Consider the following 18,363-nt stretch of genomic DNA (forward strand, 5'->3'; position numbering starts at 1 on the left):
TGCCTCTTTGGGTCAGGACAGAATTTCCCTACATTGTCCAGGGACAATCATGCACTCTGCACTTCTGTTCCTTCTCCTTTCTCATCTCAACAGTGTGACACAAATCCTCAGGAGAGAATGTGTTACTGACCAGAAAGAGCTACTGGATTGCCTTCATATTCCAGCAGATCCCATGGATCTGAAAGATTTCTATAAAGGAGGGACAGAGTGCATTGTGCCACCGTCTCACAGACCCCAGTTATGATGGGAGCACAGAATGGGTTTTGTCAGAATAGATTGTTAAAAGTATTTTTAGCCAACCCTCCTGCCATGGAGAGTATCTCAGCTCCAGCTAACCTATTCCAGTTTAAAACTCCTGCCCCTCATCCAATCACTCGATATAATGTCTCTCTCCAATTTTCTTACACCACCCCATGAACTGGAAGGCTGCAATAAGGTCCTCCAGACCCTGCTCTTCTCCTGAATGAAAACCTGAACTGCTCCAGCTGCCCTCCAGAGTAGGGTTGATGCATCCATGTGACCATGCTCTGCAGGGCAGCTCTCCTCCCATGCACCCCCAGTTCCTATTGATTTCTGAGATTGCCCCAAGGCAGTGTCAGGACCTTGCACTTGGCTTTGTTGAAGTTCCTGAGTTCCACGTGGACCTGTTGCTCAAGTCTGTCAGGATCCCTGTGGATTTAAAGCCTTCCATCTGGCGTAGCTCTTGCTTCCCTCAGCTTCATGTCATTGCTAAGGGTCACAAATCAATGAGGTTGGAAAAGACCTCCAGGATCATCACCTTGACAAGATGCCCCTGTGGCCACTTAAGCACATCACAAAGTGCCATGAGGGAGGCCCCAATCCCACTGTCCCTGTCACTGATGCTCCCAGACACCGAGGGCTGTCAGCAGCACCCTGGGCTGTGCGAGCAGGAGCAGAGCCAGGAGATGTGGATGCTGCTCTGCTCAGCCCTTCCCTGCTGCCATCCCCCGTGTGGGAAATGAATTTGTAGGGAATTCTCAAAGCCTGACAGAAGGCCCACATTGCATTCAGCTGTTGACAGACATTGGTGACAGAGAAATGGAACTAGAAGCAAGTTTCAAAGGTTGGCTTTGCAAATAGAACTAATAACTTTATAGAAACAGAACTATGAAAGATACATCAAATTAAGATGCACAAGGAGTAATTTTAGATGATTTGCTTGAAGGCATTTACAGCATGGGGTGGATAAGCTGATAGGCCAAGATACACTTATAATGTATTTCATTTAGGAATAGTTGCTTTCTTATTCTAATAGCATGAATGATAATATCTGTATTGTCTCATTCTTCTCATGAGATTGAACATAGAATAAAAATGTTTAAAATGCCTCTAAGTATTTCCATCTCTAGGTCAGAAAAGCATAATCCTACACCCCATATTGGGCACAGGCTGTAATGCAAGAACCACCAGGACAAAGCAGACTGAGTTTAGTGCAGGGTGGCCGGGATGGTGAGGAGATCAGAGCACTTGACTCAGGCACAGGGATTCATGGGCATGGAGAGGAGAATGGTTTGTTCAGGGAGAGAAAATAATCCTTGGAGTAGACAGGGCCAATGAAGAGGTTTGGTTCATTCTGTTCATCGATGTCTTAAGGGATAATGACTCAAAACATTCCCCCATTTGTGGAGACCAGGGTACTTTGGTGAACTGGGGCAGGTGAGATCTGGATGTGTAATGGCCAACCTCAGATCTAGTCTGACAGAGGGTGCATGATGGGCTTGGAATGAGGCAGGAGTTTGGTGCTGGTGTCTCTTGCCACCCGGAGCAGCCCTCCCTTGCACAGAGCACTGGGTTGTGGGGGCCCCTCTGTTCCCCAGGGGAAGCACCAGGACACTCAGGTGTGGCCTGACAGTGTTCATTTCTGCTGCTGGGCCCCATTGGGCCAAAACCAAAGCAACTGTGCTGACTGTGATGGCAGCTGTGTTGGCTTAGAAGGTGTCAAGGGCTCCTGAAGGGTCCCATCATCCAAGACATTACATGATCCAGTGTGAAGCTCCCCCTCCAAGGCAGGAACCTGAGCATCTCCAGCGGAAACTGAGTGAAAATAAACCAAATAGATTTTATGTTCTGTGGATTTTCTTTGGGATTTTCTCCCACCACTTCTTTGAGACTTCCCCCACCACCTGACACGTCCAGTCTGTGATCACTTTGACCAAGAGTGCTCATCAACCAAGTCTCATCACATGGCCTGTGGCTGGGGAGATCTTGACAATCTTGGCCCTTATCTCTCTTCCTTCCTTTTGCCTTGTGCATGTCTCTGGGTGATGTGGTTGCATTTTCCTCTTGCCATGCTTTCATGTTGTTGTATTGCTTTAGAAAATAAGAGCCATAATGGCTACAGATGTGTTTTCCTGTCCAATCACATTGTTCTACAATAATCCCTTTGTGTGTACTTCCAGACACCAATCATTCAGTGTTGGTCCTCCCTAATCAATCCCAAGGGATGTATTAACAAGAACCTGGGTTACCCCTCACCTTCTGCAGTGGGTTGTAACACAGACACCTGGAGAAGGGTAGAACGCAGCAGTGCCATAATAAAGCACACACAAGTCTCCCATTTTAAAAAGCACTGAAACACCTTTTCCTACATCTGTCTCACAGAACAATCCCTGAGCAACACCTCCCTCCCTGGAAACCTTGGGAAACCAGAAGAGAGGAAAGGATGACACAGATGCATGGGCTGGGATGCAACAGAAATTTAATGAGTCAAAAGATGAGAACAAGGTCACTCTGAGTGGAGGCCTCAGTGCAGAGAGCAGCTGGGTCAGCTCAGAATCTCCATCACACGGCTGTGGCAGGGATCCCAGCAGGTGTCCATCTGCTGGATCCAGAGAGGGAGCAGGGCCAGCAGGGGCTCCCCAGGATGGCTGTGTGGGGATCACAGCCCCAGGGAGCACAAGGGAACAAGGACACAGGAGGGAACGGAGAGAGTGACAGGGGACAGAGGCAGGGATGGGCTGTGCTTGCCAAGAGCCCAGGCTGGCCCTGTCCTTCTGCAAGGGCTGCTGGGGTTCTCAGCCCCTCAGGAAGCAAGAAGCCGATGCTGCGTGCCCAGGGCGGTTCCAGCCTGGGAGTCCCTGGGTTCCTTCCCCAGGGCCAGCGGCAGCAGCTTCAGCAGGGGAAGCACCTCGTGCCACAGAGGCCACTGCCCAAGCCAGAGAGGCCAAAGCCCCCAGAGCTGATGGGCACTCCCTGAGAGCTGAGGATGCTGCCAACAGCAGCCGAGGTGGAGGATCCCACCACGGTGTTCTGTGGGAAGGAGCTGAGGATGGGGCCAGGCAGGGTCACCACCACGGGCGAGGGTTCGATGGCCACGGTGGAGTCCTGGCACTGCCTGACACAGGGCTCATTGCAGCTGTTGGCCAGCGGGGTGGGGCCGCAGGGCTGGCAGGGCCGGCACGGGCTGTAGCAGGACATGTCTTGGGGCTGCAGGAGCACCTGGGAGACAGGGCAGGAGAAAGCAGAGCACACGCAGTGGGTGAGGGTCAGCCTGTCACCCCACCATGAGGGACCAAAGGCATGAACTGGAGACTGGCCCAGGAGCTGCACAGAGAGACCCACAGGCTTCTTCATCCGCAAAAGAGCCCAGCAAGAGCTACCCAAGGAAGAGCACTCTGTGGTCCACATCTCTGGAAAAACCTCAGACAAGCCCAGCCTTTGCCCATGTTACTCCTTCTGCCTCCTTCCCTCATCCATGACAAGAATCCATAAAGGACAAAAAAGCATGTGTAGATGGAAGAAGCCCTTTGGAGGAGGAGAAGATGAGAGAAAGTTTCAGACTCACCTTGTTCTCAAGGAGATGGAGGTGAGAGGAGTGGATGAGACAGTGAGGAGAAGGTCCTGCTTTTATACAGATCCTGCACTGCCCCAGGCCCACAGTCACTGCACAAGGACAGTAATTTTCCTACAGACTCATCTCAAAGCAAAACATTCTACCCAGTGGCACAGATTGTGGTTTGGTTTTCATCTATTTTGCAATTTCATTTCCCCATTTTTGACATTCTCACTAAGTCATAAAGGCTTCTACCATGTGGTGGGATGAGAAGTCCCACAAGGATTTCTTGTGCAGGAACAGAATAGTGTGGGCAGGAACAAGACTCAAGATGTCCCATGTGGAATTCTGTACTTCATTTCTACCTAAGGGATTTGTTGTCTCTTGGGACAGTGCCCTCTCTTCCCCCTCTCTACAAGCCAGGATGCACTTTGGCTGCACCTTTTGCACCCTGACCTGGAGGACACACCAAGTCCTGCCATTGTCAATTCTGTGCACACCCAGTGCTGTGGCAGTGCTGCCAAGCAAGTCAGGCTGAGGGCAATGGCCTTTGGGCTGCCTGGAGCTGTGGTGTGTGGGCTCAGCCCAGTGCCTGAAGATGGTTTTCCAGGGTTAAGGATGGAGCTGCCCTTGCTGGAAGGGAATTCAGCCCTGCCTGGGACAAAGCCTGCACACATCACGCACTCCTGCCTTGGCCTCACCCCAAAATTAGAGCGTGAGTCGCCATGGGTCAGGAGAGTTTGGCTTTGGAGATTTGCCTACTGAAGGCATTCCCTTGCCCTCCTGGGATGCGTCCCAGCTGGCTCCATGTCTGCAGGGCAGGGAAGTGCATCGGTCCTTGGTGCAGTTTGAAATCTGGTTTTGCATCCAGGGCTTTCTGAGCACACCTCCTCCCTGAGCACTGCATGTTGGATTCTGTAGTGATTTTCCCTATCACTTCTCCAGATATCAAAAAAAGTCTGGCTGGCCTGTTATTCCCTGACTCCTTCTCATGCCTCTCTTGAACCCCAGACACTCTCTGGCGTTCTTCCAATTCTCAGATGCTTTCAATGGTCCCTGCGACTTTCAAAGGGAGTTGAGAAAGGCTTTGTCCTGAGCCCAGTGAACACATAACATCAATCCACACACACTCGTGCCAGACCAGTGTGTTTGAATGCTCCTCCATCAGATTCTGTTCTGCTTGGGGAAATCTTTTCTGTTCCAGTTGTTGGAGGATTACCAGGAACGTGAGTTCCTGACAGCAATTCCTGATGGTAAAGACCAAGGACATGAACCTTTGAGCATGTTCACCTTTCCTGTATCCCCTGCCCTCGGGGAAGCTGCCCTGTTGAACACTGGGGCTGCCTGTGTCCAAGGCTCCCTTTATGGATGGCCTGTCTGGAGAAGATCTTCTTATTGCTCCTCCATGTGCTTTGCCTGATTCAGCTCCAGGTGGGCTTTGGCTTTCATAACACCTAGGAAAAGGCATTAAGAGCAAGAGAGCTGAAACACTGGAACAGCTTGGCTGTCTGGACATGCTGCAGCTCTTGAGGAGAGCAGAGAGAGAGTGAAAAGAGAGAAGCAAGTTAAATGTCCATAAAAAGTGGATCATTTGGGTGTCCTCTGACATGTACAGTGTGAGGCAGGGACACTTCTTGCAGGGAATGCTGCAAAGAGTTGATTTTGACTGCCCTAAACCATCATTCCCTGCCTTCATCCAGCACTTGTGTCCATGTGCCCTCACTTACATGGCTCTGCCTGGGATATCCTTTGCTTCTCATCACAGAACATGAAAGGATCCTGCAATGCAGGGCAGGAATGTTGGAAATGAGGAAATGAAAAGGCATCGTAGATGGAAGCAAAATGTGAATCGCTGCCACTATGTGGGATATTTTCCTTTGAAGATGAGTCTGCAAAAAAATTACACCCTTGTGCAGGACTGTGGGCCTGGGGCAATGCAAGAGCTGTATAAAAACAGGTTCTTCTCCCCACTCTCACATTCTCTCCACACACCTCCATCTCCTTAGAACAAAGTGAGTTGGGATCTCATTCTCCATTTTCTCCTTCTTCTCTAGGATTTCTCTGCACATACCTGTGACTTTGTCCCACGTGAGATCTTGCAGATGCTTTTTGTGAGAGGAAGAAAGGATTGGGAAGTGTGTGACTGCTGGGTCTTGGCAGAAGTCATGCCCCAGATTTGGGCTGGTTGGGGACGACCCTGGGCTTGAGATCTTGGTGGGGTTTGTATGAGGGGAAGAGCCCCTGTGCCTCCAGAAAGAGCCTTCAGCTCTCATTCCCAGCTCATGCCTTGGCTCCCTCATGGTGAGGTCACAGTTGGATCCTTACCCACCCCTTGCGATTTACGTCCCTCTGCTCTCTGTGCCAGGTGCTCCTGCAGCCCCAAGACATGTCCTGCTACAGCCCGTGCCGGCCCTGCCAGCCCTGCGGCCCCACCCCGCTGGCCAACAGCTGCAATGAGCCCTGTGTCAGGCAGTGCCAGGACTCCACCGTGTTCATCCAGCCCTCGCCCGTGGTGGTGACCCTGCCCGGGCCCATCCTCAGCTCCTTCCCACAGAACACCGTGGTGGGATCCTCCACCTCGGCTGCTGTTGGCAGCATCCTCAGCTCTCAGGGAGTGCCCATCAGCTCTGGGGGCTTTGGCCTCTCTGGCTTGGGCAGTGGCCTCTGTGGCACAAGGTGTTTCCCCTGCTGAAGCTGCTCCCTGCACTGTGGCCTCCACCTGGATCCCCCTCTCCTCCCTCTTTTGACTCATTAAATTGTGCTGCATCCCAGCCTGTGTCTTTGTGTCATCCTTTTCCTGGCAGTGATTTTGCCCCAGGGGTGTTTCTGGGAGGGTGCTGTTGGGGCTGGTTTTGCCCTGGCTGTCAGCACAGGCTGGCATTAGGATACTCTGTTTGCAACCTTTTTGGGTTCTGAATTTCCCTGTCTCAATGGATCTGAAAGAATGATAAAATCCCAGAATGTGTTGGATTGGAAAGGACCTTAAAGCTCATCCTGTTCCATTACTTGTCATGGGCAGGAACACCTTCCACTATCCCTGATTGCTCCAAGCCCTGCCTCAGCCTGGCCTTGAATATCTCCAGGGTTCCAAGGGCAGCCACAGCTTCCCTGAGCTCTCTGCCAGGGCCTCACCACCCTTGTAATAAAGGATTACTTCTTTAAATACAGTTCTAAATTTACCTTCTGCCAATGTGAAGCCATTCTTCTTTTCCTGTCACTACATATTCTTGTAAATAGTCTCTTTCCATCTTGACTGTAGATTCCCCTCATGTACTGCAAGGCCACAATTACATCATTCCAAAGCTTTTTCTCTCCAGTCTGAGCAATCCCAATTCTCACAGCCTTTCCTCATAGCAGAGCTGCTCCATCCCTCTGATAATCTCAGCTTCCTCTGGACTCGCTCCAACAGCTCCACATGCTTCCTGTGCTGGATCCCCTGAGTTGGAGGCAGCTCTGCAGGGGGGTCTCTCTCTCTTCTGAGCCTGGCAGAATCCCCTCCCTTGTCCTGCTGCCCAAGCTGGTTTGGATGCAACCCAGGACACAGTTGTCTTTCTGGGCTTCCAGAGCACAGTTCTGGTTCGTGGAAGGCACCCCAAAGTTCTTCAGAATAGAATAGGATAGGATAGGATAGGATAGGATAGGATAGGATAGGATAGGATAGGATAGGATAGGATAGGATAGGATAGAATAGAATAGAATAGAATAGAATAGAATAGAATAGAATAGAATAGAATAGAATAGATTACCCTACACAGTCCAGGGACAACCATGCACCTCTTTCCTCTTTAAGCTAAACATTTGACACAAGCACTCTGTTGCAGCATTTCTGAGAGAGAGAGGGCATGATTTATGTCTGGAATGAGATTTGAGCTACTCCAGCCTAGGCCTCAGATCTGGGCCTTGTGAGGCCTTCAAGCCTGTGGCACAGTTAGAAATTAAGAGTTTGTGGCGCAGTTAGAAATTATATTAAGGTGTGATGGGGAGCACTGGGCTGTCTGGGTGTGAAGTATTTTAGGTTTATAGTGTGAGGTTTAGGCCACCTTAAGACAAAGACAAACAATGTTAGCTTGCCAATGAGAGTGCCTTTGTAAACTGTGAACTATATAGAAGTGTATATAAACTGCCATCTTCTCACTAATAAATGGAGAATATTTCATTAACCCTATTGGTTTAACGTGTGTTCTGTCCTGTCCAGCTTTCCTGTCTTATGAGGAGCCTGGCTTCAGTACTCAGCAGTGAATGTTTTACGGACAAGACAAAGGGCCAGCTTCCCATCAGACTCCAGAAGGTCCCATCCGAACCACAGGATTCCCAAAAAGGGGAGCACAGTGTAGTGGGCTGCCTTCTCACTGATGTGTGTCCCCATGGAATCACAGAATGGGTTTGGTTGTGCTGCCCAGAAAATCAGATATTATTTATGTCAGAGTTGCACAGGCCTGGGTGCTTGGTGGAATTCCCCAAATCAAACATACCCACCAGACTTTTAATGCCATTATTTGTACTCAGAAATTCAGTTAGAAACTTTCCAAGTATAGCTCTCTATGGGGATGGGTTACTGAGTTCCATACAAGTTACACAACCCAGCTCAATTCTACACATACTCAGGGGAAGGCTCTTCACTTGAGCACAGGGTCTTTTTGACCTGTAAGTGTGACTTTCAGTATTGAAATGAACATAATTCAGCTATAGGATACATGGACCTTGAATATTCTGCCAGGTTAGTAATGTATATATTGGCACACATCAACATCTTGATTTACTACATCCTTAAAAACTTATTTTTCCACAGATGTTCTGGAGTAAGAGATGCTAACTGCAATCTGCTTCACTGGCACGCAACATCTTGATTTATTATTATTATTGTTGTGGTTTAGGGATGGTATTCTCCACTTCAGTAGCCCTGATTAAAAAAAAAAACAAAAAATCCACACTAACACTGGCTTCCCCTTCCCCTCCAGTTGGAAGCACAAAAGTCAAAGATCACAGGTTGAGATAAGAACAATTTACTAGAAACAGCAATTAAATAAGATAACAAACAGTAACAGTTACAACATTAATACCAAAAGCTATGAGACTAAGAAATTACTTACAGGAAAATGAAACCATTTCAGATGGTTTCACCCTCCCAGGCTTTTTCTCACTGGGAGGAACAGTCTTCTCCCTGGAAGCAAGAGAGAACAAATACGGAAAGGACATGAGCTAGTATCAATTAACATGGAGCTCTTGCCCATGCCCCCTCCTGCTCACCTGGGCCAAACCATTACAATTTCATCTTTAAGGCTTGTTTAGTTTCCAGATATCCTTGATTAGGGGAACCAGCTGCTGCCTGTTCCACTGGTTAGGTCTCCTTTCTTACTGATTAGGCTGGAAAGTACAGAAAGATCTTTATCATGGCTTGACAATGGTATTCTCCAGTTTAATGCTCCACGTGCTGCTCTCACCCCTTCCCCTCCTTCTCCACTGTGGAGAGCTGGAGAGGAGAATTGTAGGCACAAAAAGCAAAGATCACAGGCTTAGATAAGTACAATTTACTGGAAGAAATTAGATAAGAAAATGAACTATAACCACAGCAATATTAATAACTAAAGTGTGAAAAACACCAATCACTTGTTTTTAGAATTTTTACAAGTTTAATAATAACAAAATGGTTATAAAAATAGTAATACAATTAGAGTAATAAAAATTTAGAGTTAGGACAATTACAAGACAATAAAATGTAAAGAATTACAGACATCCAGATGTTTTTGGACACTAAGCTGCCAAAAACATGCCTGGTGAACAAAGGAATAACCCTTAAAAGCAACAACCTGTTGCATATTCATATATCTCATACATGATGCATAAATTCCTTGCAAATTAAGAATTTTTCTGGTTTTTGTCAACTTCTTCCCCTTAATTCTGGTGGTTCCATAAAGGCAGAGAGAAGGTGGAAGAATGTTTGTCTTTTCCGATAAGGAGGCTGTAACTCTTAATTTGTCCTGTTGCTGTTATGTCTGTGTGAAGAGTTTCTTGATTATATTATCCCTTTCCTTGAGCTAGTAAAAAATATCTTACATTGCAGAGTTTCTATTTTAACATTATGTTATAACCTAAAATTATATTTAACACACCACTTAAGAGAATTAATACAGCTTAACTTTCTAACATTACACATGTAATATTCATTTTAATATTTGCAAAAAGCCAATCATAAAATATGTATTTTTCACGTAAAGTGTACACAAGAGAGAGTGACTCACATGCCAAAATGCAACTGAGGAGATCCCAACCCAACTGCAGCCACAACCATGCCAACAGCAACTCCTTCCTACAGAGACCCCCTTCCCCCTCCCAGCCCCAGCAATGACCTTAGGGGGCACAGAAAAACCTCTGGATGCTGGCCATGCCCTCTCCTGGCTACTGCAAAAATTAACTCTCTCCTGGCTGGAACCAGGGCTGTCCGACATCAAAGATCATCCTGAACTGAGGTAATTTGACATATTACACATTTTTTCAGTAACTGAAAGAGTCCAATAAAGGTCATCTAGTCCAACCCCTTTCCATGGGCAGGAATATCTGTCACTGTATCAGGTTACTCAAAGGTCCTTCAAACCTGACCTTGGACTTTTCTCAAGATGGGGGTACCACATCACTCGATAACCAACATTTTCCATTGTCTCAGCACACTCATCATCATAAATTTCTTTCTTTAGTGCCTTCTACATCTATCCTATTTCACATTAAATATCTTGCTCCTTGTCTGTGAAAAATACCAATCACTTGGTTTTTAAAATTTTACAAGTTTAATAATAATAAAATGGTTATAAAAATAATAATACAATTAGAGTAATAAAGTTTAGAGTTAGGACAATTACAAGACAATAAAAAGCAAAGAATTACGGACGTCCGGATGCTCTAGGACACTAAGTCACGAAAAGCATGACTTGTGAACAAAGGAATCACCCTTAAAACAATACACTTGTTGCATATTCATATATGCATATATATACATATATATGGTTATGTATACATTCTATTTAAAACAAGAGACTCTGTCTGTTGTATGTCAACTATTTGCATTAATCTCCTGGCATCTTCGAGTCTGAGCAAGGCCTGAAGAAATTAATTTCTTCTGATAAGAAGCTATGAATTCCTCTCCTTTGGAAGATTTAGGTGTTCCTCAAAGCGAGTATCTCATTCCTAAAAAAAAAACTTCCCCCACATACATAGTCTCTATTTTAACATTATGTTGTGACCTAAAACTACATTTAACACACTACGTAATAAATACAGCATAACTTTCTAACATTACACATATAATATTCATTGTCACATTTGCGAAAAGCCAATCATAAAATCTGCATTTTTCACATTGTCCAATCACTGCAAGCCTTGATAGAATGTCTGTCTCCAACTTCCTTAAATGTTGTCTTTCCTGGGTTTTCTCTCTTGTCCCTTTCTTTCTTAAATATATTTTGACTGAAAGGCCTCTCCCTTGCTCTCCCAGTTCCTCCCCAATCCCACTGGGAAAGCAGATGTAAAGGAGAGCTGCTGAGTGCTGACTGAGTGAAACACGCCACACAGGCCCACAGCTGGAGCATCTCCCCCTGCTCATGCCCTGTCCTGTGCCCAGTGTGAAAAATTATACTCACTTTCAAAAACTTTAAAAGGTTTAATTAAAACCTTATCAAAAATACAACAGAAGACTGAATTGAGAAAATATTGCAGCACCAGTAGCTAAGGATTTTTCCCACCATGTGCTCTTCCACACAATGGAGGTTTCTCCTTTTAACCCTTTAACCCCTCCCAAAGTTCTGTCCATCAACTCCTTCACTGTCCAGTGGTGGAGTTTGCTCCCTTAAATCTTGCTTGGAGGTCAGGTGCTGCCATAGTAGAGAGCCAACCCTCCCAAATGTCCTGACTACCCAGGCCATCCCTTGATAATGAAATAGAGAGTTTTGGAGTTCACTTGAGTTAACAAAACGAATTAAGCATTTGAATTTTAGCTTATAAAATTATGTGTTGAATTTTAACCATTTACTTAAGAAACCTCCGCCATGGTACAAAGGGCATAGAAAAATGCAAATTTCTGAAGCTTCTTGTATAAAGAACAATACCAAGGGATGCAAAGAACCCAGATAAAGAAACTCCTCTGTCTCCAAGCTTATCAGGACTGACAGATGTACTCAGATAAGCACCAAAGGACCACAAGTGCAAGTGCAAAGGAGAAAAGTTCAAAAGCTCAATCATGAGGAAGACCACAATCTTCAGCCTCAGAGACCACCAGAGACCCCCGCAGGACCACCACGGCAAACCAGGCGTGCCCAGAAGGGCGTGGACCTGTTTAGCCTGAGAGGAGAGGGCAGGCAGGGCAAGGGGTTGAATATGCATGGCAAGGTTGTGTAATGTATTGCATATGGAACACCTTTGGGAATAAAGGTGTGGGTCAGACTGAGGCTCGGGGCACACGGTTTTGGAGAGATATTTCACTTGTGCTGGGCATTGACACACATACCCACTTCAGAAATACCCCAGGTTGTGGAGTCTATTTATTCTGCATATCGCTTCCATAACAACGCAAGGGGGGTGAAATATAACCATAAATCTGTAAAACTTCTCTTAACATCTATATATGATATTTGCCTTTAATTGGCAAATTAATTGTGAGAGTCAACCATTGCATTAGTCATCTAGCACACCCAGGGAATGTTTCTGGGGAGAGGAAGTCTGGAGAGACGTCAGGCAGGACTAGAGACAGGTGGTGTGGGCTGAGGGTCTCAAAGGGCTGTCCAGGAGCAGCTGAGGGAGGGGAGTGGCTGGACCCGTGCAGGACACAGCTGGGCACAGGGACACACGTCCCCACACACAGAACCTCGTGACAAATGACTAGGGACCAACCAGCCCTGTCTCCCCACACCTCCCTCAGCCCCTGGCAAGCAGCAGCCCCAAGGGGTTTTTGGAGTCACCTGTCCTGGGTTACAATGTTGGATGTAACTAAACTATATGTTTTCCTCCCACTGACATCATTCTTGATGAACTGTTAATGGTTTCTTTGCAACAGCTGCCCAGTGCACACCCAGCCCCTCAGGCGGCAAGCTGGATGTTAGATAAGGGAGAAGATGCAAACCTTGCAAGGCAATGGTTTTTTGTCTTCACAATTGACTCATCTGTGATAGCCACATCCATCCTGAGGAGGTCGTAGAGACCTCCAAATGGGCCATCCTGGAGTCAAGGGCCCTAGCAAGAATCGGCAACTGCAAGGGCTCAAGTGTGAAACTCCCTGCCCTGGGGGAGGTAGGACCTGAACCTGACTGTAAATTATCTGGGGGTTTGGAATTTTGGGGTGCCACCACTGTTTGACAGATGCAGGGAAGGACCAGACCTTCCATAGGACCGCTGTTTTCAACAAGACTGCAACCAACACACTGACCAACAGGGTGCTGGGTTGTGCTCTGACTTTGTGGATTTAAGCCATTGTGTTTATTGTAATCTTTCTATTAAACTTTAACTCCAACCTGAAAACTCAAGGTATTTGTGTGGGGTTTATTTCTCCCACTGGTTTACTTTCAAAGCAGCATGTCACCACATCAAAACAGGGGTGACTGCCCCGGCTGTGCCCTGGCGCCCAGGGCTGTCAGCAGCATCCTGGGCTGTGCAAGCAGGGGTAGAACCAGGAAATGGGGGGAGCAATGATGCCACTCTGCTCAGCACCCACCTGCTGCCATCCCCTGTGTTGGGGACAGTCTGTAATGGAAGATCCACCTGGAGCAAGTGGAGTGAGTTTGGTGTAAGGTGGCCAGGATGGTGAGGAGGTTGGAGCACTTGGCTGGGGAGAAGAGGCTGAAGGCACAGGAAGTGTAGGAAAGGCCCATGGCTGAGTGTAGAGAAAAGAATGCTTTAGGAGAGACCAAAAATCTTCTTCCTCGTCATTATGAGCATTGAAGAGCATCGGGCCATACTCTCCAACCCCAGTTCAGTAGAGAAAATTAGAAAACGGAGTTACCTATTGAATCAATATGAATATTTAAACTGAGCTTGTGTTAACACCCTGTGAACAACCATTCCCCACAATCCCCTCCTGTAACCAGCCCTGAGCACCACCTCTCTCTTTGGGCATGTTGGGAGAGGATCTGCAGTGGAATAAATGAGAGGAATACATGAGAGCAAAACATGGACTGCGGATGCAAAAGAACTTTAATGAGTCAAAACAGGAAAATTAGGTCAATCCAAGCTGAGAAGCCAATGCACAGAGCACCAGGGAGAAAATACAGTCTGTTGTTTTCCAGGGTGTGTTTTCCAAGCAGGTGCCCACACAGAAGTGGAGGGAGCAGTGCTCCCCAGGATGGCTGTGTGGGGATCACAGCCCCAGGGAGCACACGGGAACGGAGAGAGTGGCAGGGGACAGAGGCAGGGATGGGCTGTGCTTGCCAAGAGCCCAGGCTGGCCCTGTCCTTCTGCAAGGGCTGCTGGGGTTCTCAGCCCCTCAGGAAGCAAGAAGCCGATGCTGTGTGCCCAGGGCGGTTCCAGCCTGGGAGTCCCTGGGTTCCTTCTCCAGGGCCAGCGGCAGCAGCTTCAGCAGGGGAGGCACCTCGTGCCACAGAGGCCACTGCCCAAGCCAGAGAGGCCAAAGCCCCCAGAGCTGATGGGCACTCCCTGAGAGCTGAGGATGCTGCCAACAGCAGCCGAGGTGGAGGATCCCACCACGGTGTTCTGTGGGAAGGAGCTGAGGATGGGCCCGGGCAGGGTCACCACCACGGGCGAGGGCTGGATGGCCACGGTGGAGTCCTGGCACTGCCTGACACAGGGCTCATTGCAGCTGTTGGCCAGTGGGGTGGGGCCGCAGGGCTGGCAGGGCCGGCACGGGCTGTAGCAGGACATGTCTTGGGGCTGCAGGTGCACCTGGGAGACAGAAATGGGGAGGCAGAGTTGAGAAAAGGCTATGTCAGAGCAGAGTGTTGGTGCACCATGATGGAGAATAGCAAAGAGAAAACAGCAGGAGGCTGCTTAAAGAAGCCAAACAGCCTCACTGTTTGCTCAATCCCCCAAGAATCTCCTGAAGTGTTATGAAGCTCAGTGACTTGCACACCTGGGCTAGAACTCATGAGACATCTCAGAAAAAACCCAGCCTCTCTCCATGCACAGCTTTTCTATTTCCCTCTCCTACAACCAGCAGTGCTCAAGAACCCACATGGGATTTAAGCAGAGAATGTGCTCAGAAACACCAAAGGAGGAAGAATAAAAGAAAAGGGTTCAGACTCACCTTGATCCCAAGGAGATGGAGCTGAAGGAGTGAATGAGAGCACGAGGAGAAGGTCCCCCTTTTATACTGGTCTAGCACTGCCCCAGGCCCACAGGCACTGCACAAGGACAGTAATTTTCCAACACATTCACCTCCAAAGCAAAATATCCGCCCTAACGCCACACGTTGTGGTTTGATTTCCATCAACGCTGCCATTCCATTTCCTCATTTCTGACGTGCTTGCTCTGTGTTGCAGCTCCTTTCACGTGTGCCACTCGAGGCCTGAGGACACCCGGGACCAGAGCGTGTCCGTGCAGGCACAGGATGTGCCCCCGTGCCGCAGGCTCCCGAGCAGGCAGGGGATGTTGGCTCGGGGCAGTGCCTTGCCATTGCTGGCTGCTGCCTCTGCAGGGACAGCCCCAGCTCTGCCCTGCCCCAAAGAGCAGCAGAGCACCCAAAGGTTCCTCTCCTCACAGCACGTCCTGCCTGCTGCCCTCTCCTCCTCTCACCTCACTCCAGCGCCCACTGGACACTGCTTCTCCAGGGAAATGCTTTCCTCTCCCTTCCTCTTGATGCAGATCGTTTGGCAGGCTGGGCATTCCAGGGCTGGGGTTAGAAAGCCAAAGCCCACCTGGAGCTGAATCAGGAAAGCTTGTGGTGGGAAAGGAGAAGATCTTCCACACAGGGCAAGAGCAAAAGGGAGGCTTGAGCCAAGGCTGACTGGAGCAGCTTCACTGGGGGCAGGGGTTACAGGAAAGGGGAAGGTTCTTCAAGGCTTCTGGGCCTTGGTCTTTAGTGGCAACTTTTCATGTCACAGGATCAACCTCCTGGTACTCCTCAGAAATAGGGGTAGGGAAAACCTCCCCATGGCAGAGGAGGAGGATCAGCTGTGAGAACATTTAAACAGACTGGAACAATTGAAGTGTGTGACCTGCTGATGGGCACATGAGTGTTGGTGTCAAAGAAAGCACCTCTGAGCTCCCTTTGGGAGGTCCTCAGCAGACAGGGAGGATCTGAGTAGGATTGACCTAGACTTCAAACATGCCAACACTTCCCTCTACTCAGGTATCTGGCAGGTCAGATGTGCCTTCACAGGCATCTGTGAAGAGCAAAAGAGATAAGAAAAGCTGGCAGCATCTTAGGGGTACCTGGTAGTTCCAAAAACCTTGAAAAGTCAAGACAAGACACAGGATAACAGGAGGAGATGCTGATGGAGAGAGAGAATGGACACAAGGACTCATCTTCCTGGTGAAAGACAACTGGCTGTGGAAGGGAGCTCACCTGGAGGCTCAGGAGCTGAAAGAAGGGGTTCTAGAAAAACACTGCCCCACTGCTTTGGACACATCCTGAGGTCCAAAGCTCTATGGCTTCTGCAGGGCACTGGGGCTAAGGCCCACCCTTTTCCAATGCTCCAAATGCCTCCTCAGCCTAGAGAACAACCCAGAACCATTGCAGAGGTAAGGAACATCCTCCATTTCCCCAACAAGTGAGAGATTTGGGGAAACAGCAGTGCCCTGCCCTTGGGGATGTGCAAGGAGGGGATGCACTCAGAAAAGCCCTGTGTATAAAAGCAGCTTCCAAAATATACCAAGGGCTGATGCACTTCTCTGCCCTGCAGACATGGAGGCAGCTAGGACGCGTCCCAGGAGGGCAAGGAAATGCCTTCAGTAGGCAAATTTCCAGGGAGAGACTCTCCTTACCAGTGGCAGGTCAGGGTCTAATTTTGGGTTGGCCGTGTGTCAGCCTTTTGGTGTGAGGCCAAGCCAGGAGGGTGCGATGTCTGCAGGCCTGGCCAAGGCAGGGCTGAGTCCCCCTCCAGCAAGGGCAGCTCCATCCTGGCCCTGGGAAAAGGGATGCTTGGCAGCTCTTTCACAGGTCACGTGTGTTCTCAGTACTGACAGCATGTATTGGAAAAGTGGCCTTGTTTGTCATCCAGGTCAGGCACCACATTGTGCAGCCAAAGGGCATCGTGGGTGAGGAGAGAGGGAGGAACAGAGAACAGTCCAGACACCCAACACCTCCCCCAGATATTGAGGAGCAGCCCAATGTTCCAGGGCTCTCTTTGAGACTTGATTCATGCCCATGATCAGAGAATTAATGAATCACAGAATCAAAAGAATTGGTAAGACCTCCAAGATCATTAAGTCCAGCCATTACTCATGTGTTCCTGCAGGAAAAATAATTTGGATTCTCATCCCTTAACATGAAAGGGATCTTCATGACCTAGTGGGGATGTCAGAAACGTGGAAATTAAATTACAGCATTGATGGAAACCAAAACATACCCTGTGGCATTAGGGAGGATATTTTGCTTTGTAGATGAGTCTGTAGGAAAATTGTTGCCCTGTGCAGCTACTGTGAGCCTAGGGTGGTGCAGGAGCAGCATAAAAGCGAATCATTCTCCTCACTCTCTCATCTACTCTTCCCATCTCCAGCTCCTTGGGAATAAGGTGAGTTTGAATCATTTCTCCTCCTGCTTGTCCTCATCTGAATATATGTCTAAGCCCATAACCTGTCTTCAGATGGGGACTAGTGCTTCCTACCATGGGTGAGGGAAGGGGGCAGCAGGTGTGGCATAGAAAGATACAGGGGCTTGACTGTGTCCTGAGTTATTGGCGAGGTGCAGATATCTATTTGCTATGTTGTGGGGAGTTAAGAGAAACAGGGTCAACCTCAGCATGGGGTGACAGGCTGACCCTCACCCACTGCGTGTGCTCTGCTTTCCCCTGCCCTGTCTCCCAGGTGCTCCTGCAGCCCCAAGACATGTCCTGCTACAGCCCGTGCCGGCCCTGCCAGCCCTGCGGCCCCACCCCGCTGGCCAACAGCTGCAATGAGCCCTGTGTCAGGCAGTGCCAGGACTCCACCGTGGCCATCGAACCCTCGCCCGTGGTGGTGACCCTGCCCGGGCCCATCCTCAGCTCCTTCCCACAGAACACCGTGGTGGGATCCTCCACCTCGGCTGCTGTTGGCAGCATCCTCAGCTCTCAGGGAGTGCCCATCAGCTCTGGGGGCTTTGGCCTCTCTGGCTTGGGCAGTGGCCTCTGTGGCACGAGGTGCCTCCCCTGCTGAAGCTGCTGCCGCTGGCCCTGGGGAAGGAACCCAGGGACTCCCAGGCTGGAACCGCCCTGGGCACGCAGCATCGGCTTCTTGCTTCCTGAGGGGCTGAGAACCCCAGCAGCCCTTGCAGAAGGACAGGGCCAGCCTGGGCTCTTGGCAAGCACAGCCCATCCCTGCCTCTGTCCCCTGCCACTCTCTCCGTTCCCTCCTGTGTCCTTGTTCCCTTGTGCTCCCTGGGGCTGTGATCCCCACTCAGCCATCCTGGGGAGCCCCTGCTGGCCCTGCTCCCTCTCTGG

The 18,363-nt window shown here is 49.0% G+C and overlaps 4 protein-coding genes across 4 annotated transcripts; 2 read left to right on the plus strand and 2 right to left on the minus strand.

The window, feature by feature from the left end:
- Positions 1-3,132: 3,132 nt before the first annotated feature.
- LOC146765220 (feather keratin 1-like) lies at positions 3,133-5,224 on the minus strand. Its single transcript, XM_085562029.1, has one exon. It carries the CDS (start codon positions 3,646-3,648, stop codon positions 3,133-3,135), a length of 516 nt encoding a protein of 171 aa, XP_085418155.1. The 5' UTR covers positions 3,649-5,224.
- Positions 5,225-5,308: 84 nt separating this feature from the next.
- On the plus strand, positions 5,309-11,656 carry LOC144247490 (feather keratin 1-like). The gene has a single exon (XM_085562030.1). It carries the CDS (start codon positions 6,180-6,182, stop codon positions 6,483-6,485), a length of 306 nt encoding a protein of 101 aa, XP_085418156.1. The 5' UTR covers positions 5,309-6,179; the 3' UTR covers positions 6,486-11,656.
- A 2,674-nt stretch (positions 11,657-14,330) lies between these two features.
- LOC110482259 (feather keratin 1-like) lies at positions 14,331-16,095 on the minus strand. The gene has a single exon (XM_085562036.1). It carries the CDS (start codon positions 14,648-14,650, stop codon positions 14,345-14,347), a length of 306 nt encoding a protein of 101 aa, XP_085418162.1. The 5' UTR covers positions 14,651-16,095; the 3' UTR covers positions 14,331-14,344.
- Positions 16,096-16,506: 411 nt separating this feature from the next.
- LOC144247489 (feather keratin 1-like) lies at positions 16,507-18,363 on the plus strand. Its single transcript, XM_085562031.1, has one exon. The coding sequence runs from the start codon at positions 17,555-17,557 to the stop codon at positions 18,077-18,079; it is 525 nt and encodes a 174-aa protein (XP_085418157.1). The 5' UTR covers positions 16,507-17,554; the 3' UTR covers positions 18,080-18,363.

The sequence above is a fragment of the Lonchura striata genome, chromosome 27 (assembly GCF_050655825.1).
Source record: "Lonchura striata isolate lonStrDom1 chromosome 27, ASM5065582v1, whole genome shotgun sequence".
Taxonomy (NCBI): domain Eukaryota; kingdom Metazoa; phylum Chordata; class Aves; order Passeriformes; family Estrildidae; genus Lonchura; species Lonchura striata.

Coding starts and splice junctions, on each gene's coding strand:
- LOC110482259 (XM_085562036.1), bottom strand. CDS start 14,650: ATGTCCTGCTACAGCCCGTGCCGGCCCTGCCAGCCCTGCGGCCCCACC.
- LOC144247489 (XM_085562031.1), top strand. CDS start 17,555: ATGGGTGAGGGAAGGGGGCAGCAGGTGTGGCATAGAAAGATACAGGGG.
- LOC144247490 (XM_085562030.1), top strand. CDS start 6,180: ATGTCCTGCTACAGCCCGTGCCGGCCCTGCCAGCCCTGCGGCCCCACC.
- LOC146765220 (XM_085562029.1), bottom strand. CDS start 3,648: ATGTGGACCACAGAGTGCTCTTCCTTGGGTAGCTCTTGCTGGGCTCTT.